General features: G+C 35.2%; 1 protein-coding gene and 1 long non-coding RNA gene across 5 annotated transcripts in view; one reads left to right on the forward strand and one right to left on the reverse strand.

The window, feature by feature from the left end:
• LOC149799040 (glutamate receptor ionotropic, kainate 2-like) overlaps window positions 1-23445 on the forward strand; it is a 328910-nt gene that overhangs the window by 284734 nt on the left and 20731 nt on the right. For all 4 annotated transcript variants that reach the window (XM_089958002.1, XM_089958001.1, XM_089958003.1 and 1 more), the window contains 10 exons: window positions 4824-5075; window positions 6176-6357; window positions 7552-7605; window positions 10866-11033; window positions 13007-13159; window positions 13925-14026; window positions 17659-17772; window positions 18425-18631; window positions 19789-20131; window positions 20864-21081. In XM_089958002.1, the coding sequence (XP_089814128.1) occupies window positions 4824-5075; window positions 6176-6357; window positions 7552-7605; window positions 10866-11033; window positions 13007-13159; window positions 13925-14026; window positions 17659-17772; window positions 18425-18631; window positions 19789-20131; window positions 20864-21081 (1793 nt within the window). The remainder of the gene's footprint in view (window positions 1-4823; window positions 5076-6175; window positions 6358-7551; window positions 7606-10865; window positions 11034-13006; window positions 13160-13924; window positions 14027-17658; window positions 17773-18424; window positions 18632-19788; window positions 20132-20863; window positions 21082-23445) is intronic.
• The window catches only part of LOC149799042 (uncharacterized), an 83558-nt gene continuing 76120 nt past the window's right edge, over window positions 16008-23445 (reverse strand). The window contains exons 2-3 of the long non-coding RNA XR_016421075.1: window positions 19251-19501; window positions 16008-17582 (exon numbers count right to left, since the gene is read on the reverse strand). This is a non-coding gene — a long non-coding RNA (uncharacterized LOC149799042). The remainder of the gene's footprint in view (window positions 17583-19250; window positions 19502-23445) is intronic.

Raw genomic sequence — 23445 nt, forward strand, 5'->3', positions numbered from 1 at the left:
TCATTTGAAATCGACACTCAAGTAGGATCCTATGTATGCATGTATGTATGTATGTATGGATGTATGTATGGATGGATGGATGGATGCAAGCATGTATGTATGCATGTATGTATGTATGTATGTATGTATGTATGTATGTATGTATGTATGTATGTATGTATGTATGTATGCATGTATGTATAGTACGTTAAAAATCCAAATCACACACACACACACACACACACACGAGGGACATCCACGAGGTTATGATGCATCTGCTGGGTTGAGCTGTTGCTATTTTGGGTTTAACCCCATTTTTCTGCACATGATCGGCTATACACGGTGGTAGTATATTTGGTGGACGAAAAACCTGGGAGAACCCCGAGAAGACCCACCCACCGACATGAATCTACTGGCAAGTTTTCTCACATACACAGGCTGGTCGAGCCTGATAATTGAATCCACGGAAAAAGAGGTGAGATGTCAGTGATCTGAGAAAGTGAGCCCCTTAGATCACTCATCCATCTGGGTCCCCTATATCCAATACAGAGACCTTAGTTTTGATCGGAGTTTAATCATACTTGGAAAATATGCTTGTATCGCTGAATTCTCAAATGATTTTAATAATGAGCGAGATTCATGCATATTAATAAGGTACTCTTTTGTCTGGTCGACCTGAGCTTGTTACCAATTCATGCATATTAATGAGGTACCTTTTTGTCTGGTCGACCTGAGCTTGTTACCAATTCTAGAAGTATATATCCAGTATAAATTTGATAAAACTTGGAATATGATTTTATGTATAGTCAACATCTCGCACGAGTTCTACAACGATCGTGATCCATGCATATTAATGAGGTGGTCATGACCCTGGTTGGCTGAGCTATTACCGTAGTTTTGATCAACGTTATATCAACATTTGATATACATACTGTTACGACTGGTCTTAAACTATGTAAAAGAAAGATGCCAAACCACCAAGTTAAGTAAAATCAAGAAATAATTTAATTATCTAAGTTAAGAAGTGAAAATTTAAGAAGAACTTAAAATATTGTGAATTAAATCCCAGAGAATCATACTTGTTCTATCACAAGTCCGAAAGTATAGAATGTTCTGAATGAACCATTGATGTCTTGATGTACCATTAGTATTGATGTATTACAATTGTATAAGCCATAATGTTTTTGAATGAGTCCTGGATAATCCAAAAGTAGTGTTTTGGGCAAAATTGCAAAATGAACACTTTGTAACTCCTATAAATAAGTAAAATAAATCATTCCACTCAAAATTAGAACTGAACACAACGAAAAGCTCTGTTTATAGATTCTAAAATTGCTGATATTAAACAAGAATGAATAATTGTTTACCTGGTCTTCTTTATATACAGAGTGTCACCTGATCTATAGCTCAACAAAATACTCTGGATGTGGGTTATTACGAATGGAAGTAAACATCTTAAAACAAATGACAATAGTCAGGTTGGCAAAAACTCTACCTTCAATCACGGACAAAGGTCAAGCACACGATATAAATTAAATATACTTTACAATTTGTATGTCATCAAGATTTTTAATGTATTATTTTGTTATGATCGAGATTTACGCGTACTGAACGAATGGTCTTTCATTTGAATAGCCGACTTTCTACAACGGTATTTCTGGCCTGATTTTGATAAAACTTGGTTAACTGGCTAATATTCATAAAGATGCTGGATGTGTTTCGCATTGAGCGAGTCCTATGCATATTACTGAAATAATTGTTATATCGGATTGACTGAACGTGTTGCCACTCTAGAGACTGGTTTTAATTTGAAGGAAAAAAATAGGTTTTTCATCAAACATGGCAAATATACTTATATCATCAAAATCTCAGATGAGAATGAGATCTACCTTAGTAATGAAGTGATCCTGCATATAACTTACTGAGTTTGTCAAAACTCTTGCGATTCTGTTTCTGAACAGATCTTAACCAAACTCGTTAAATCGTCTTATATCTCCAAACGAGAGAGAGAGAGAGAGAGAGACTTTCAGTCAGAAGTTGCTTAAAGTTGGTAAATAAATTTATATCATAGACTTCGATAGGATCTATTCTAAGTGAGATCTCAGCATATTAATGAGATGATCTTTCATCTGACTCGCTGAGAAAGTTACTTCTCTAAAGATTACATTTCTTGTCCAACTTTGATAAAACTTGGTAACTAGGCTATGGCATCAATATTTCGGAATAGACCTTTACCGTTGGAAACGATTAAAAACAACAAAAATAGGTAATATCGACATCTTAGACAGTCTGGTATATAGTTTGCTATAGTTATCTTCCTACAATACTGCACGAGCTTGCTTAGTAAAATGGTCACTAGGTGAGTAGTATTATATCCTCTTGAGCCAAAAGCCCCACATTCGAATACTGGGTTTCGGAACGCCTCCATTGGTATCTTTGGCGGATAATAATGCTAAAAACTATGTGTCCGTCGGAATGGGACGTTAAATGGCACTGCCCTGTATAGGAAAGGTAACCTGTGCTAGTTAAAGATCTAACAGTGGTATTCGAAAAAGAGTAGGCGTCGCTGCCTCTGTATCCAGTATTGTGTATAAGCACATCTGCCCTTATTTCTTGTGCACGAGAGTGTGGCATAAATTTTGTTGATAGGTTAATGTCTCTTAACTCTAATTTGTATCCCATCCAGCTGTATTAAAATGAAACCAAACTATTAGATTAAAACGGATGGCGTGTCAATGGGGATCATCATTATCATCTCTCCCTCCCTCCCTCTATCTGTCTGTCTGTCTATCTGTCTCTCTCACTCTCTCGAGTAAAATGACAGGTTTTCATAATAGTCAATCATTACCCCCACCCCCAGTCCTGCACACTAAAGTCACAACTAATGGCAAATACTCTCAGTGAAATGAAATGTTTTAATCACTTTCTTTTTACTGAAAACTTCACTCCAAACTCTATAACGAGATCATATATCTATGTATTGTTTTAATCACTTTCTTTTTACTGAAAACTTCACTCCAAACTCTATAACGAGATCATATATCTATGAAATGTTTTAATCACTTTCTTTTTACTGAAAACTTCACTCCAAACTCTATAACTAGATCATATATCTATGAATTGTTTTAATCACTTTTTGTACTGAAAACTTCACTCCAAACTCTATAACGAGATCATATATCTATGAAATTTAACAGAGAAGATTAATTGCCCATGAAAATCAATGTTGGAAGTTGTTTCGAAAATCAATTTCTTGTTCAATATCATCATTAGTACAGGAAGTATTCATAGTCATTATTCCATTAAATTAATGTCATGGTTAGTTGCTGCTTTTAGAAAATTTAGGAAATGAAAAATTAAAAGTCTGTGTTTTATCAGTCTCATGTGTCAAATAAAGCAATTCGATTCCCGAATTTAATTCCAGAAACAAAATTCATCATCTATCATACTCCGGTTTCTGCTAAACCAAATGTAATGATGGTATCAAACAACGTTATGATGTATAGATGTTATCAGGAGGAGACCGATATTTTGTTATCTCCCCTCTGAATATTTTAGGCTTATGGATAAAGTTTCGTAATGAATATTGATTCCTAACTAAGTCTCCTGTTTATTTCGCGTTTATACGACAAAACGCAACTTTGATTTTATTAATATGTTTTAAAGAAATATTGCATAATCCCTACCTATCTTGAATTTCTTCAAATTAAGAATTTTCTGTGTATAGGAAAGCACAATATTAGATAGGTTTACGTGAAATAAAGACTTTTAGAAGAATATTTCCACATCATTTGCACGAGAGAGATAGAGACAGGGAGACGCATAGAGAGGGTGGATCTTCACGTTATCCTCATGACTCTTGAATTCTTGAATATTGTTTTCTTTTCTTCTATTAATAATTCTTTCATCTTGTTTATTATTATTGTTATCATTATTATTGTTATTATTATTGTTATTATTATTATTATTATTATTATTATTATTACACAAATCAGTCTGTACTTGTTTGTGTAAGGAATGACAATCGATGCACAGCTATTGGGTTCGAGTCGTGAAAGAGTTAATAGCTCTTTTCCTGCCAACAGTAGTTAGTGTACTTGATTCTGCAATAAAATTTCTAGTGGAACGCTCTTTAGACTGTCTTTTGAATTCTTCCATTTTCCTATATCATTATATTAGCCTATCCATTACTTTGGCATGCTATTTGTGTAAAATTGTCCCATTCGTCGTCCCCGGTGGCAATTTTGGTGACATAACTTAAAAAGCCACAACCCTCTCTCTCTCTCTCTGCACCAAAGATATCACACCATGTGTGTAAAACATAATTTTCAAATGGAATAACCCAATCTAAGCACTCCTTGAGAACGGGAATCCAATCGTGTCTTTTCTTAACTGAAAATGGTGATTTACCGATTTCTAAATCTGGTAAACCATTATCGAAATTATTTCTCTTTTCTTGCAAAGCATATGGAAGTTGTCTAAGCAGCTAATGTGTGAATTCTTTTATAGACGGTAGAACAGATTGAAAAAAATTACAAGTCACTTTGAACATCCGTCCTATTTTTGTGGTTGCAAATGGAAGTCTTAAAAGTTAGTTTATCATTTGATTTCTAATTGTTTTCACTGCTATAGGCAACTTTTTGGTCTGACCAATACTTGTAGAGAAGTACTTGAAATGTATAATGTAGTTTGTATCCGGGGTTTTGGACAGTTACGGAGCCGGGGTTTTGGACAGTTACGGAGCGGCAGCTCAGATATATAATCATAACTGGGAATTAAAGTGTGTGTGTGTGTGTGTGTGTGTGTTAGTATGGTTTAAACGATAGTTCATGTCTCATTTTCAGTTTGTAAACAGATCAAGGAAGGTATAGCAGCCGTGTTTGGTCCCATTACCAACATTCCCCGAGCGCACGTGCAGTCCATATGCAACGCATTCGAAATCCCTCACCTTCAGGCACAATGGGATCCTAGGGATCCGAGGGATTATTTTTCCATTAGTGTTTATCCTCACTACTCTAGCCTCAGTACTGCCTACAGTGACCTGATCAGATACTGGGATTGGAAAAGGTTTACGGTCATCTATGAAGATAACGAAGGTAAGTCCGCAGTCATCACTGTTCCATGAAAGACTTTCGTGTGGCAGAATATTTTTGAAGATCACTTGTGTAACGATTTAAAGGAGACTGCAACACCAAGTAGGACATGCGACCACATAGAGATCAGTAAGAGAGAAAGAAAGAATAAAGGAGTAATTAAATGAAAAGGAAGCCTCTTGACATTATTGAATTGGGCATGCATATAGAAAAATTTATTATACGAATGTCCTATAAAATACAAAAACACATTTTTGTTTGGGATTGTTTTAATTAATTAAATTAACTATTTGTAATCGTACAAACTTCATAGCAGCTGTGCTATCTTAAATTTGTTTTTACATAATTTCATTATTTCAACTATAAATTCCACGAACTTAAACATTCACTGCAACAAATCTGTCTATTATCCCATCAAAGAAGAATGAATCTATCTAGATTGGGATTTTCTTTTTCAACTGGTGCTATAGTGTCTCCTAAATTATTGTTAGTATTACCGACATAAAAAAAATTAAACTGGGTGCCAAACGAAAAATAATATCCACTTGTATTCGATGATAGAAAACAAAACCAGTCGATGCATATTTCGAATGGCATTTTGTCTGATCCACGTTCCTTTGCATTTAATTAAAACATGGTTTCTTTAAAACTCGAGTTTCTTCTGTGGAATTTAAACCGAGAGTGAAATTCAGTTGTTTAGATTTTAGGGATCAAACAATTTTATAAATAGAAAGTCATCATGTACGTCGTGCTGTAAACAAAATAGCAGATCAAGACGGTCCTGGAAAAGGGGAAACAACTCTTATGCCTATATTAGTCTTTTTAACAATTACAAAGTGAACAAACGTAGATGTTCGATACTTTAGTAAAAAGAAAAGTGATACGTATATGCTAATTATTAGCAAGTTTTCTTTATATCACTTCTCTTGTCGCTTATCCAGCGGCCTATCCCATTCATTCGTCATAGTCTATATGATGTCACATGCATACCATACGGCGTATATTCAACAAGTACAGAAAACTTGTTCCCGCCTTTTTGATTGTAGGCAGGCGTGTCTGTTAAAAAGACGAATATATTCACGATTCGTTGTCATCATTTCTAGGCTTGATTCGCCTTCAAGAGGTCTTGAAGGCCACAGAAGGAAAAGATGTCCAAGTTACGGTTAGGAAGCTCAATCCACTCACGAACAGCTACGTCAACATGTTTAAAGACATAAAGGAGACGGGCGAAAGCCACATCGTTGTCGACTGCGATGTGAAGAAGGTTAAGGACGTATTACATGAGGTAAAGTTTGTATTACACATTTTTTTTAAAAACAATTATTACAAAGTTATCGACTACAGGGAGAGATAGCGGCTGAGAAATGTACAGCTTTTTATATTGATAAAATTTAAAAAGAAAGGTACCGGGGACGTCATTTCAACTTTTGGTGGGGGGGGAGGGGGGAAAAACTTGACGGGCTTGTTAATTTTCGTATGTAGGCAACAGCAATTTTACATTTTACAGCACATGCAAATTCGTAGGGGGGGGGGGGCATTTGCCCCTCCCTGCCCCCCCCCCCCCCCCGACGTCCCTGAAAGGTACATATACAAATTTAAGTTTTCAGGCATTGCCCAGAAGAATTTCATATCAATCAAACGATCACCAGTTGATATCGATAAGGGCCTTCCTACACTAGTTAGATTCCTTATATACTTATTTTATTTGTTTAACTTTTTCTTGAATAAGAGTGCATTAACTATAAATTTATATGAACTATTATATATATATATATATATATATATATATATATATATATATATATATATATATATATATATATATATATATATATATATATATATATAAACCCTCATATGTTTTTTCTGTTTCTCTTGTAATATTTGGATTCGAATGAAAGTACTGGAACTAGCCAGATCACACCAGTTTTATAATATTTGGATTCGAATGAAAGTACTGGAACTAGCCAGATCACACCAATTTGTAATATTTGGTTTCGAATGAAAGTACTGGAACTAGCCAGATCACACCAGTTTGTAATATCTGGATTCGAATGAAAGTACTGGAACTAGCCAGATTAACATTTCATTTTCTGTTTTCTCAGAATGCAATAGCAGCCGTTTGGTTCCCTTAGTACTGCGATGTCTTCAAGTTCATGATTTTGTTAGCTGTTTTAAAAAGATGACTATACTTATAATTGCCTCTTTTTGTGCAGGTAAATCTAAGGTCTCCAGTAAATGGCGATGTAGTAGAACAAGCCATGAAAGACTGCTGACATATCTTATAAAACCAAATTTACTATAGAAAATGCAAATTAAATTTCAGATACCTTATTGCCTTGCTATACTTTCTCTCACTCATATATATATATATATATATATATATATATATATATATATATATATATATATATATATATATATAGTCATTTTAGTTATTTAAAGAGATTTTATTAAGAAATTTGTATTTTTGTTTCAGGCTTTAAAAGTCAACATGGTCTCAGAGTACTACCACTATCTGTTTATAACACTGGTAATCTTTTTCTCTCATTCTGTTGTCTGTTTGTTTCTCACTGTATCCTTTGTTACATCCATACGTGATACAGGACGGATATATGTGAGGCGCCGTAGAGGACAAAATATGGTGCAATGAGAACGTTGCAGTTGAAAGTTTAATGCCATATGCGGAGAATTCCAATTTAATGTGTTGAATCAAATTACTCGTCCTTAAAGTTCTATTTCATTATCCAGGTCGAGATTTTAGATTGTGTATTTTGAATTACACAGCAGCGGTTTGTGTTTAAAATTTCCATTGTATATGTCGAGTATTGAGATTTAATTTGTTCAATTACACAGCATTGTTTTGAAAATTCGATGCCCATTGTCGAGTTTTTATAGATTTTAGATTTTGTCTTTTGAATTACACAGCGGTTTTTTAAATGTTAAAGTCACATGTCGATAATTCCAATTTCACATGTTAAATCAAATTGCTTGTCCTTAAAGTTCCATCTTATTTTCTATATCGATATGTTAGATCGTATCTGTTGAATTACACAGTAATGGTTGAAAGTTACATTTACATTGTCGTGGTTTTAGATGGTGTCGTTTGAATTACACGACGGTAGTTGAAATTTCAAACTCAGATGTCGAGAATTCTTAATTCACGAGTTGAATTAAACTGTTTGTGTTGAAAGTTCCATTTCATATGTCGAGTAGTTAGCTTTCATCTGTTGAATTACACAGCATTTGTTGAAATTTCGATGTCCAAGTTCGATCTTTTAGATTGTATCTATTGAATTATACAGCGGTTGTTGAAATGTTATATTCAGATGTCGAAAATTTTAATTTGATTTCGATTCACATTCATTATGCTGAAAGTTACATTTCGTATATCGAGTTTTATGATTGTATCTGTTGAATTACACAATGGTGGTTGGACCTTTCATTGTGCTTGTCAGAATTGCTATTTGTATATAGTGAAATGGTATGTTTGTGTTCAGACATATATTACACGATGAGAATACCCCCTTTAACAATTTAAAATAATATCGAATAGGAGGATGTATCATTCGTGTATTCAGTTGTGAGACGCCATTACCTTTTATGCATTTACGGTTTGAAAGTTACCATTCACAGGTCGAGAAGCGCTATGAATTTCCTCACTAGAGGTCGCTCTTGTTAAACGGCGCGTATTATTTTTAAACAAGGAGGCTGCATATCGTTGTTGCTCGTTTTTTTTATCATGATGCTCGTAAATATGAACACACCTCTGCTGAAAGTATTGATCTTATTTTGACAAACAGTAGTAATGTGCTGCATGACTTAATTCTATCTATTTTTAATGACATTAACATTCTGGCATTTACGCTGATAAAATAACAAGGCGGGTTAGCTTAAACCCTAATTTCTGTGACATTCTAACGAATCTCGCAGCCGACACACGATCTGCAAGATGTAGAGCCGCAGGACCCTCCACGATCAAGGACGAAGTGAGGGGAATCTCGACCGTGACAACGAAATTTTAAGGAAAAACAGTTTGATTCAACATGTGAAATTTGATCCTCGACATACGACACTGCAATATCAACTGCAACGTTCTCATTGGACCAGTTTAAATAAAATCTTTAAAAAATCAGCATTTGATATCCAAGTTTCAAGCAACGCTGTGTAATTCAATAGCTGAAATCTAAATGCTTGACGTATCAAATGGAACTTTCACCACAAACAGTTAGATTCGACATGTGAACTTGGAATTCTAGACATAGGACATTGGAATTGCAACCACCGCTGCATAATTCAGCATATAAAATCTAAAATCTCGACCTAGACGATGGAACTTTAAGGATACGCAATTTGATTCAACGCGTGAAATTGGAATTCTCGACATACGACAAAAATTTCAACTGCAACGTTCTCATTGGACCAGCTATTGCCCGCTACGGCGCCTCAGTAGATATACACATACACTACCGTTTCGTATGTTCGGCGATAATGCATGCGTTGACTTCCTAAGATTGTGGTAGTGCTTTGATATATTAAAGTTCGTTTCAGAAATTAGTTAAAAGAAACTGCATAGCGAGTCTTACCATATGAAACTACAGTAAAAACATGAAAATCCTTTATTATTTACAATGAATCACGAGTTATAACTCCAGCATGCTTTTGTTGTTTTCTTTGTTTTGATGTGTCTTGTGTTAAAATTGTAAGCCAAATTAGAACATTTTTGTTCTTTCTTATCACTATTCTTAAATGATCAAGTATTTTGAGCACTGTAAACACATTAGTAAATGATGGAATTCATAATATAAATTACAGGCACAATACCGGCAGGCATTGGTCCATTTTGTTTCCAATATATGTTAATGCTATGACTCACCATAAGATCAACAACGTCCAGATTCATACTACTCTGATTCGACCAGACAGGCTATACAGACATGTATCTTAGCTGGCCTTGAGCAAAGGTCAGCGAACACCAAAATATCATCTCCTAGTAAACAAGTATATTTTACTGCGTTTGCAACTGCCAGGTGTAATGCATGGAATTAACCAAAGTACATTATATGGAAATTTTCTTACATCTTTAACAATTTCTCTGGCAGAAGTAACACTTTATATATAAAATTCCATGGTTGGGGAACTGCACAGCGATTGGGAGAGCTGGCCATCTGCGTCAGTGTAATGATTTGGATTTTGGCGTATGTTGAGGACATGACTGTAAAAAAAAACATAGAGTTTTAAATGTTAAGTCAGTAGCCGTTAACATCGGTGATTGATTACACTCGTCCACAAAAAGGTCGGCATTTTAACGTCAAGTTCCAATCGAGTAAAGTGAACTTATTTCGTAAATTTTGAATAAATTATCTCTGAATTTATTAAAAGGCTGCCAACAAAATGAGATCGAAAATTTGATTTTAACTTCAATGAATCATTAAAACGATATTTTGTTCCTTATTTTAACTTTCATTTATTACGGGTTTCCTGATTTTTAAAACGTAGAGCAAATGGAAGTGCTTCTGCAGTGTACTTGCCAAAGGGACTCTTAATAAAAACCCTTTGCTTGTGTTGGTTAAGCTTCAAGAATCAGGAATGTTTCCTGACTTGCAACGGTGATTCCACAGTAAAACAAAACCTCTCTGCACACAAAGTAACTTATGGAAAAACGTAAGTTATATAGTCTGGTTGTTGCTCGGTATTCAGAGAATCAAGTGTTTGTGTGTAATTACAGTTTTCAGGCACTGCGGTGAAGCATCAATATTCCATGAATACATCACCAAGTTGTTGTTTTTCTAGGACTTAGGCCTGGTTGATTTAGAAGACTATAAATATGGCGGAGCCAACATTACCGCCATGCGTCTGATTGATCCGAAACGCCGGCAGGTAATGGATGTTATCAGTGATTGGCTGCTGGAAGAAGCCCGGAGCGGAAAGTCACCGTTGATGGGTCAGAGGGAAATACAGGTGACCGTTCTTACTTAGAAATGTATCGGATATTTCTGGTATATTAACTGTAGTGTATCTTTTAATCTGAAAATGTCGTTTTGGGTTATGAATATTAATTAGCACAAAAAAGATACGAAGGCATCTTATCAACTTCAGACATAACAAATAACCAATACGACAATTCATTTAGAATTATATTTTACAGGGCATATTCTCAAAATCAGTGACAGTGCGAGGATTCGATGCGTCCTGGGGCAATGTTCTTTAGTGGTGCCTCGACTTTGCTACAGAGAACTGTTTTTATGTCAGTTATTCCCCACCCCACCTCGCTCCCAAATATAAATTTTGTAAGGAATTGTCCCCGTTACACTAAGGTGAAATACTATGAAAAATTCTGCTAAAAACAACTAAATTTCCAGATCGCTCGCCTCTTCATCTCGTGCCCGGGGGCGAGGGGGGGGGGGTAGGTAGAGGGTAACTGCTATCTGTCTCCGCCTCGAGCCGCCACTGCTCCAAAATATTCTAGCTTCCTATAACTTTGAAGTTTAATTGTGTCTATCTTTCTTTATTACAAGATATATTTAATTATAGAGAATACTGTGGATGATAATGCACTCGAGGTTAATGATACATAAAATACACTCGAGGTTAAAGATACTCGAAGTTCAAGATACAAAATTGTCTACGTTGGAATATCTATCTTTGGTTAAATGGCATTACATTCTGGAAGTTTCTTTGCATGAAAATTGCAAGCTCTATAAGTATCTCATCACTTAAAGTGGACGTAAAATTATTTTTATAAATGGTAAAATATAATTTGATGCGTGATCAGTATAAATTGCATTGTTGTGATATTTAAAACAGTACTTTCCTTTTTAATCATACGGCTGCATCATACTGTAAACTAAAGACCGTTTCTTTAATGCTCGCTTATGGATCCAGGGTGGTACAACCAACGAGACTAATACAATAATGGTATGATGTGCATTTTGTTCACTTAGTGTGTTGTGAGTTGTGCTACATGTAAAATGATTTATTGTCTCTGTTCTTATTAGGTATTCTTTGGAAACTTGTCCATTTCAAACGCTCGATTGGTATGAAAGAATTTGCATTGACTGTGAAGTCACGAGGCGGACCTTGTATGTGAAAAGTTCATTTAATATATTTGTACATGAGATAAACTCTCCCCCAAAAAATATATAGATGTGGCATCGATGTGCTCACCGATTTTAACATTGCATGGCCCTATCACTTTAGTTAAATTTCATTGTCAAAACTATCTTTATTTAGTATTTTATGTAATACATCAAGAACAAAAAATAACTACACTAAACTGCATTCCCATGATGCATTATATTGGATGTAATAGAACATTTCCATTAAGTTCCGAAGATAATGTTGGCTGTCTTTTTTATGTAAAAAAAGCATTTTGACTTAATATTACGGTGGTGTAACATGCTTTTATGTAATATTCTTTGCTTATTTGGTGAATCGTTACTGCGTGGCGTCCTTTCGTTAATCTACAATACTTTCATTTCAGAAGGAATTCACCAATACAACTCAATAATGATTTTTTTCTCCATCATTTGAGCGATTTTGTTTAGAAATCTAGCCACATTAATGAGAGCATTTACAGTGTGACTTAATTTTGGGCCGTGCCAAATATTAAACTTTCAGTCATAATGAATTAGAAACGGTAAAATCATTGACTTTGAGCTAGCAGTTATGAACGGCTGCATTATCTTTTTAAAATCGTGTTTTACACTGTACCCCCCCCCCACCTCTCTCTCTCTCTCTCTCTCTCTCAAAGATTCATAGCTCAAATCATCACCGAAGGGAATGGAGGTAATGGTCTAGAAGATGCGACTGTTTTTAGTTATGCATTACGTGCGTGTTATATAGTAATTTTGTAATGTATATAATGTTCCGTTCTTTGAGCTTTCAATAGACTTATTAGCATATGAAAAACAAAATGTACCTTTTCTTTACAGACCGAGACAGCTCTGATGTACGATGCTGTACACTTGTTCACGAAGGGACTGTCAGAACTTGCGCAGGCGCAAGTCGTCACAACAGAGCCTTTAAACTGCAACAAGAGACAAACGTGGACGAATGGAAATAGTTTGTTAAACTATATGAAATCTGTGAGTTCCGATTAATTTTTTCAAATACTGTTGGACCTCTATAATCTGAACTTAAGGGGGTGGGGCGACATACAAATGTATTGAATAATCGGGAGTTTGGATAACAGGAAAGTGTTAAAGTGAGTCAAACTAATATGGCTAATATAAAACTGTTTCGGGTAAAGTGATAATTCCTACAATCTGGTTCTGAATGATCAAAGCTGCCATGAAGGTCTACTGATAATATTGGATATATTGAAAATAAGAACATAATAATAATAAAACTTGACATTGTTTCTAACTACGTGTTACTCAACTCTTCATCTGATGAGTATACTACATTTCGATGTCTCCAGATATCAAACTACTCCACAGAAGTCCAGTTTCGTCACCGTTCGTTTGCTTGGGATTTTACGAAAGTGCATATTAATGTGCGGATTCGATGCTCATATAAAATCCACAAAATAAATAACACATAGAAAACGCGGTTGCATTAACTGACTTAAATGCATCAAGTCAAGGTGTTCGGTTGTATTTTTGCAAGTCTGTTCTTTTTGGATTACCACTAGAAGCTGTGTGATTACTTTTAGAACTTCAAATAGTAGGAAGATTATTTTTTGTATAGGTGTGTTTCTTGTAATTGTTTGTACTGTTTCTGACTTTACTAGGGTATTTTCAACATGCGAAATAATCATTTAGTGGATTTATTGAGCCATCTATAAAATAATTAGCAATAAACAGAATGATTTTGATTCACTTTTTATTTATGCATCCGTTCCTTTTTAGATGGATTTTGAGGGTCTGTCTGGAAGATTGAGGTTTGAAAATGGTAAAAGAACCGACTTTGAGCTGGATATTTTAGAACTCTCGACATCGGGATTACAGAAGGTACCAGCGCATTAAACGTTTCTAAATTATGTTTCCATCACATTGAATGACATATATACTCTCGCTTTTTTCTTATTTAAGAAAATATGCATCTCTATGAATGTGATCATGAATAGGTTCGTGCATATGGGGACGCTTTACAGATATTATGTACGTATGAGATAGTGACAGCCATAAGGTGAAGTTATTTTATTTGCAACATCCACAGTACAGAATATGTTGGCATACCTCTATGCTACTTTCATTTAGTGTGGCTGAAATTTCGTTACATATCGTACCTGTGGAAACTGTACATGGTCTAAGCACACGGCTAAACAAAATGGCTGCTCCCATGTGCTCAAAAAATCAGCCTGAATTAGTCTAAAGTACACTATAGTTAGCATTTATTAAATTAGGGAAACACATCTTACGAGATTAGGCAATACCAGCTTCTAAAGTGTAATGGATGAATTACAAAGTATAAAAAGTTAAAGATGTTACTGGCTCGTTTCCAGGAAGTGTAAATTACCAAACAGAGCTAGCACTTTTTTGTTAGGTTTACATCTGATATAAGGCCAAGCTGTAAACTCTATAACCCAAATTAAACCCATCAATCATACACCAAAATAAAGAGAATTAAAAGTTCTTTTAGCAATGCGTAAGATATACAAAGTCTTTTATAAAAAATTAGAATAACCAGTGAGGAAATCCTGGGAATTTTTTCTTTAAAATCTATTCCTAGGAAAAATACGAAACTGTATAATACCACCTAACCCGCTACAAACAGAATTTCGGTAGTTTGCTTCATTCAGACACTTACTTATCATCGCAATCATTAAATAATTACAATCATACCCTGAGGGTGTGAACATTTTAAATTTCAAAATCCATAAGATATGATATAAACTTTTCTACAGATGTTTAATGCGGTTTTATAATTCTAATGTATCTTCTTTCCTTGGTTTTGGTGGGGTTGGGTTGAGGAATTTGATTTGGGTAGAGTTAGCAGGACCATTGTAGTGGTGAGGAATCAGAGCTTGCAAAAAAAGTTTATTTTGCTGTAGCTCATAATTTCCATTAGTCTATTTCTATGCACTCGAGGCCTCTATTGGATCATTTGCCTTACTGCTCATAGGCTATAATAGCTTATGGGATGTTCTGTCGTCCGTCCATCCGTCCGTTGGCACAAGTTCGTTATCGCTATTCCTCATAAACTGTTTGTATGTTTTCGATGAAACTATGTAAACGCCTTCATCCTTTGGTTTGGCTGTGCATAACAAAAATGGCGCCTCTCTGACATTTATTAAAAATATTGCTATTGCTAATCATCTTTAATGGATGGTGATATAAACATGGGTTTTCACTTAAAGGCGTCTTATACTGTCTACTTAGTTCAAGAAAATGACGCCAATCTGATTGCAAGATAGCTGCCAAAGCAGCCATCTTGAAAAATAATTCATCGCTACTCCGCCTCAGTGAAAAATAATATTGCCATGAGGTTTTCACCAGAAGACTTCATTTGTCCTAAATGAATAATACGGCCAGCACATCCGTTATGTCCACAACAGGGGCCTTCTCGAAAATCATACTAAAGCTACACGTCCTGAATCGACGGTCATATCAATATTTATAGGTTACTGCTTTTGTATGGGAAAATATGAACCTTGGGAGTGCAGTACATCCATCCCAAAAAAACGAATTCATATTTTCCCATACAAATGCAGTAACCTTTTTTTCATTATATGCTCATTTTCTCGTTCTACATAAGGCTTAATTATATAAGCAAAAAAGCACTACAAGAAATAAAGTAAATGAATGGATGCCGTAATCCAAACTAAATAAACACACGCAGATTCATCATTACACAACAACATTATTATTAATGCGCACGTAACTCCGCCCATATAAATTTGAATTTAGTAGCGCGCTAGACATAAGTATCGAAAGAAAATGACGTTTTGGTCTACTTAAAATGGAAATTTGGAGTCATATTGTGAATGAATGCGCATTGCAACATTTTTTCCGTTTGATCTGGAATGAATTGATTTAGGTATTTTTGTCGATTTTACGAACTTTTGTGATTAAGGACTGGGTTTGTCAATACTAACTCTACATGAAGTACATCGGATTTCAGCGGCGACAGAGCAGCGTGTTGACATCTGCAAGTGTGTTTCTGTTCTGTCATTGAATATTTGAAATCATAATGTGGGGAAAATATGACGTCTTTCAATTGCAATTATCAAAAGGACGCTATGGAATATAATCTTTATTTCATTTTGAGTGCAGTAAGGAGGATGTAATTGCACTTGGAATATAGTCGAAATTACAGTACAATTTCGAAATGTGTAATCAAGCTTGAGAACCCATGACATGGCTCAAGTAATTCGGATTTGTAGACTAAGAAAATACATTTTGAGAAAATTCAGGATGTAAAACTGTAAGTATATTTTTTGCCATTCTTATTACCAGCTAAAGAAAATAGTTTATGCCTTGTCAGTTGCATGTTAGTTGTAGGAACCCAGCAATTTAATGAAATCTGGCGTCTATCGCCCGCCTAAAGCTAAAACATTGTATCAAAAATGTAAACGCGGAATGTGGCAAAGCAGCTGGTATGTGGCAGTCTACGAGACATCTGCTTTAGTTCATTCAGAAACAAATTTAATCAACCAAAACGAAAAGTGCCTACTACGTGGGTGTACATGATTTGTTTACAAAGTAGTTCTCCTAGAGCCATTGCTGCACATTTCTGATATCACGTTCAGTCGCCTGCTTCGTATAAATTTTTTTGGTTTTTTTTTTTTTTAATCTTATGAATTCATCCACATTGTCAACATTAGCATCCCTACTTTCAAAGGGCTCAAACTGTTGGTTTACATCAGCCACATACAAATAAAATCAAAAGTGCTGACGTCTGCATCCATTGTTTGTTTTACAAATAGAAAGTAGTTCCTTTTTTCACGTGAGTTCAATATGAAGTGAGCGCGAGTGCAATATCATAAAATATTGCACGATTCTGATAATGTAAAGTTAACGGAGTAAAGCATGAGAATATAATAAAGGGATAGTACTATACGACGTCTAGTTGTTTCTAACGAAAACGGTGCATCTCAGACATCCAGAATGACCGCCTCACAGTGCCCATTTGAACAATCTCACTACTTGTCCCATATGGCTGGTCATTTCGATATTTTACTTTCACGGAAAGAGTCCTTATGATGTATTGATGGTCCTAACCGGAAATTGGGCCAATGTGATATCCATTATGGCCACCATGGTAAGCTACTTGAAAATATCAACATGCGGTTTCTACCAGAAGTCTTCTTATGATGTCTTGTTGGTCCTAAATGAAAATGGTGCAAAGCTAACATCCAGTATGACCACTACAGCAGCTAATTCGGAAATATGGTTTTTTTTCGACACTCAGAGGATCAAAAGAAGAAATTATTTTATTTTTGAATTCCTGGAAACTTCATTCAGCCAGTAGAGCCTCGGTCACTGCATGAAAACTTTTGACACAAATTTAATGGACAAATGAAAAGATCAAAGCTTCATCTTTACATTTTTCTCATCTTGTTTTCTGAAAGTAAAAAGGTTTGTATGGGAATTTTCAAAATACTTTATATTTCAACGACATATCTTTACGTCTATTTCAGGTTGGAACATGGAATCCTAAAATGAAGGTCAACATAACAAAAACCTACCAAGAGAAAAAAAAAGAAATCAAGGAAAGTTTGAAGAACCAAACACTTAGAGTTGTTACTGTTGTAGTAAGTATTTTAAAAATGTTACACATTAGAAGATAAAGCACCAGCTTTAAATACAGCCACGCGCTTTTGACGATATGGCATACAACGATGCCGTAGACATTCCAAATGAAGACTACTGAAACCACAATTTGAAAAAGGAAATCAACTTCCTATTACATTTACTTTCAAGAGCAAATCATCATCGACAACTTCCTATCTTATAATATAACATAAAAAGATATTTGTATTTAAGGATACTTTAATGGTGGATAGAGACTTTCGCCATATCTAAAGTTGACTTTATTAAGATTTTACATTACTTGTGATTCTGTCAGTGTCTCACATACCTAGATTTTATCCTGATACCAGTGGCATGAAGTAGTTGACAGTCAATGATTCCATCCTAATGGAATACTTGTCCATCGCAGATTCACTTCTCCGACAGAATCTGTTGTACTACCAATATTGTCCCTGCTCCAGTCCTGACAGCAACGTTGATGTCCTTTAATGTAGACGGTCTTAATATGGATTTAAGCCGTATGCGTGATTTGTTTTTTTGAAAATCTTTGTTGCTGTTTTTGCGTATAGGTATGGTTACTGACAATTTATTATTATTATTATTATTATTATTATTATTATTATTATTATTATTATTATTGATTTCTGTTTCTAGGAAGCGCCATATGCGGTGTATTCTACAGAACCAGGTGGCCCCAGATTTGAAGGCTTTGTCATAGATCTTCTGGATCTCATTGCACACAAACTGGGGTTCAACTACACAGTCTATGTAGCTCCAGACGGAAAGTATGGAGCCAAGGTGGATGATAAAGGAAACTGGAACGGAATGGTCGGAGAGCTGATGGGAAATAAAGATGGACCAGTACGTATACACTTAACTGTCAGATGACAAGATCAAAATTAGTTTCACTTCTTCTTAGCATTGGGTTTCGTTAGAATTTATTTGTTTTAGTTTTTAAAAAATTTCCTCTTGAACAAACGCCGAAAAGTTGTGAAAATTGTGGGAAATGCTAAAGTTATAACAATTTAAACCCGTATTAATTGTACAGTGACAATCACCCTTGTGTAGGACTGTCGGAACCGAAATGACCGATAAGTATCACCCTTGTGTAGGACCGTCGGGACCGAAAAGTCGGATAAGTTTGCAGCATGGTTACTAATTAAACCCATTATGGCATTATAGTGAACAACCCCACCACCACCACAACCACCACCACCGCCACCACCCCAAAAAAAGCAAACAAACAAGCTATTGGAAATCGAAGTGCGTTAGAATGCGGACGAATGGTGAGCAGAGTTGGCGAGCCATCAGTTTTCTCAGCCCACTTATTTAAATGGCGTAGCATTTTCTACATAATTAAAGTTGTACGAAAACATGACGACTTTTAAAACACAAATCACAGACAATTCAACCTGTAATTTACATCACCATTAACATTATATAGTACGACAGATTAGTGATGCTAAGATTTTTCCATTACATTTATGACGTGATCCTTTCGGTTGTCTTTGTACATTGAGCTCCAGAAAAAGCAACACTTCACACTTTCTATACTGCTCATCTTTCTGGCATCTGTCGCTAGCTTTGCTTGACGATTTTGGAAAGTTTTTATTGCCTCTTTTAGTCATGATTTAATGTTTTACACCGTGTGAATACGCTTGCCTGATAACTTGAACGGTCCCATGTGAGCAAAGGGTCAACGGTTAAGTTACTGCGGATCTGTTTTCCTAGCTGCAAGGTGAAACAAATAAGTTCAGAATTTCGTTTAGTAATTTAAAAATGTCGTCAAGTAAGATTAAAGTTGGAACAGTACTCGTCGCAAGTGTAATACCAAATATGAAAATGGTTGATTATTATTTTTATTTTATTACCTCCTTATTTATTATTTTTAAAAGCCTATAAATACATTCTTCATAGGAGAGACATCACATTTATAGGATGGGTCAAAAGAGATCACAGGAAAGAGCGAATATTGTCAATTTATTTTGCTAAAGAATAATTTGCTTTTCTTTGTACAGAGAGCAGATTTGGCAGCAGCCGGAATGACCATTACATATGAGCGGGAGAAGGTCGTGGATTTCACAAAACCATTCCTTAACCTTGGCATCACGATACTTTACAGAAAACCAAAGAAGGCCCCTCCAGAATTGTTCTCCTTTTTGTCACCACTCTCCATAGACGTATGGGTGTATATGATGGCGGCATATTTGTGTGTTAGCTTCATGCTATTTGTTATAGCCAGGTTTAGTCCTTATGAATGGTGCAACGCACATCCGTGTAACGTGGACTCCGATGTAGTGGAAAACCAGTTTAGTATACTCAACAGTTTGTGGTTTACTATTGGATCTCTTATGCAACAAGGTAATAACAAAACGCTTGCTTTGTCAATCCTAATACATAGACTGAGTATTGTCACTTTGGAGACTATGTGTTGCCTTTTTCAGTTTTCTTTGGTTACCATAGCCACATAACACATCTGTCATACAATTAGAATTCGGAATCAGACTGTTAATAATTGTTTTGTGATTAGAGAGAAAATAACCAATATTTCAGAAGATGAAGAAATGTAAAATTTGTCATTTGGCAAGGGACTTGAAGTATAGTTTCTAATTTGGGGTTCACTAGTTTTCGTTTCCATTTGTGCTCACAAAACAATCTTCAGGACTACGGAGTTCATTGTCTAACATTGCAAAGATAATTTTCTGTGACCTGCATTATTTCTTTAAAATTGGTGTTGTTTTGGGGGAAGAAAAATCATGAGAGAAATGACACGATTTTCAAATTTATGCTCAACTATAATGAAAATTAAGCAAAAATGCCTATGTCTTAAGAATTTGAATATAATATATATATATATATATATATATATATATATATATATATATATATATATATATATATATATATATATATATATATATATATATATATATATATATATTACTACAGGCTTATAGACTTATCAACATTATGTGATAAATTATTACTATTGTACATTTGAAACTGATTTTAATGAGATATACATTACGATTAAAAGTCATATAAAAATGTCAGCTTAATATTCAGAAACATTTCAATAATCAACTTTTGTAGGTTGTGAAATATCTCCTAGAGCTGTATCTACCCGACTTGTGAGTACGATTTGGTGGTTTTTCACTCTCATCATGATATCGTCGTACACTGCAAATTTAGCCGCTTTCTTGACCGTTGAAAGAATGGAGTCCGCAATTGGAAGTGCACAGGATTTGGCAGAACAGACAAAGATTAAATATGGCACCCTCAATTCCGGGTCAACCAAGGCTTTTTTCCAGGTAAATAGCTGAGGGAATGTAATGATGCCTATATCGAAGGACACCACAAATTATAACCACTTAGAAATCAAAAACTTTCCAATAATAACCATATTCTTCGTTTTTTCCCGTAAATTAACGAAAATACAACTTGAACCCAGGTCACATTTAAATTCAAATCATATTTCTCCAGTCCAATTGATTAACTGGTATTTTTTGGTGGGGGGGAGGCATATACATGGATGCCTATTTGTTAATAATACTTCAGGTATCCTAAATGAGGATCCTCATTACTTGTCGGGAATCCCAAGATGTGGATCCTCATGTACCTGTGGGAAATCCAAATAAAGGATCATCGCATGCCTGTCAGGAATCCCAAATGTGGATTTTCATCTGCCAGTCGGGAATCTTAAATATCGATCTCCGTGTACCTGTCCTCCATAAAAAATAAAATAATTTCTCTCCTTTTGCTTATAAAATATATTGTATCATATCACCAGATGGTAACTGCAAAATTACATTTTCATTATGCATTCCGTTTTTCTCGTGACCTAATTTTTATTTTCCTATTTTGATAAGATATTTTGAAAACACTGTGTTACCATTAATTCTCGGTATTAAAAGGAGCACATGCTGTTCTAGATTTAAAAAACTACCGTATACGGCATGTGCGTTTTCGGAATTAGATAAAGATCAAGCCATTTGAGGAAAATTCATTCATAATGGACACCACCTATAAAGGACATATTCTCAGATGCACTGCATCTTCGCTAGCCAAAGTTCCGATATGTTAGCCCATCTGCGTCTTGGCGGATCGATTAGATATTTCAGCGGTTTTGGTCTGTTAATTTCATTGGATGCAGCTGCACGCCACTGCAGCCAAACAAAATCAAGTTGTTCAAATTTGAACACTGCTCCTACATGATGGAGACAAGGGGAGCACACGACTGGAATGGACTCATAAAGAAGCAATTTTTCAGTGCCGGCACGTGCTTGAACAAATACATCCTTTCCCTCAAATACACATGAAATGGCTTTTATCTGGTACGTTCTCATACTATCGATGTTAAATTGAAAAAAGTATTCTTCTGAAGTCAATTGCGGATACCATTTTTGGCCGAACCTCCAATGAGCAGCTGTTACACGCTATTCATTAGTTGGCATTACATACTAAAGGAGGCAACTCATGAAATCCAATAGATGTCGCTAGGACAAAGCACTGAAAAATCTGATCTATCCTCCAAGTTGTAGATATGTTAACGTATTGGAACCATGGCTAGCGAAGATGAATCCACTGAGTCTTCTCTAATGATATGTCTTTTTTATTACAAATTTATCGAATTAACTTTTCTTTTACGAAACCATGTTTCTTGGAATAATTTTCCCCAGAACTTGATTGTATGCATAATGAGGAACAGTGAAAATGGTTTTAAATCTTAACTTTGAGACTTTTATGAAAACAAGGATTTTTGTATGCTTTGAAACATCCGGGACCTATTAAATAAACGTTTTATTGTAGCGAGTTAAAACATACGGTTTGATCAACCATGTATTACTAAGCAAACAACTGTGAACAGAATGAGCCCAGAACCACAATATCTACGTTATTCCATTTAAATTTAAACCATATGTTAGACAAACAGTTAAGCTCTCGTATGGCTGGCTCATTCAACCATACAATTTATGTGTTTACGCAGTTTGCAGGTGGAAGAAAGTTGTTAGCAGAAAATATAATAAAAGCCATATATCATATAACTTCCTTGAATCAATATTGGTCTAATGTGTTCATAGGAACTAGGCTCTACTGTCATTCCCTCTATTCTATATTATTGGCAATGGATTTGTGTGTCAGTCAGTCTCTGCATCTTATATTAATGGCAATGGCTTTATGTGTCAGTCAATCGCGGCATCCTCTGCTGTTGGCAATGGTTTTATGTGTCAGTCAGTCTCAGCATCCTATATTATTGGCGATGACTTTATACGTCAGCTAATCTAAGCATCCTCTACTATTGGCAATGGCTTTATGTGTCAGTTAATCTCAGCATCCTATAGTATTGGCAATGACTGTATATGTCAGGTAATCTCATCATCCTCTTCTATTGGCAATGGCTTTATGTGTCATTCAGTTGCGGCATCCTCTGCTGTTGGCAATGGCGTTGTGTGCAAGTCTATATTATTAGCAATGACTTTATGTGTCAGTTAATCTCAGCATCCTATATTATTGGTAATGGTCTTATGAGTCAGTCAATGGGTGTAAGTGTTCGCCTTTATTTTTGCCATAAACAATGCTTTGTGAAAATTATGTAGTACAAAAGCACATGATTAGCAGTTATTAATCTCTCTTGATATTCTTGCCTGATTTTTTTTCGAACACTTCAACAAATT

Source organism: Sinohyriopsis cumingii, chromosome 5 (genome assembly GCF_028554795.1).
Source record: "Sinohyriopsis cumingii isolate HCF-2022 chromosome 5, ASM2855479v2, whole genome shotgun sequence".
NCBI lineage: Eukaryota > Metazoa > Mollusca > Bivalvia > Unionida > Unionidae > Sinohyriopsis > Sinohyriopsis cumingii.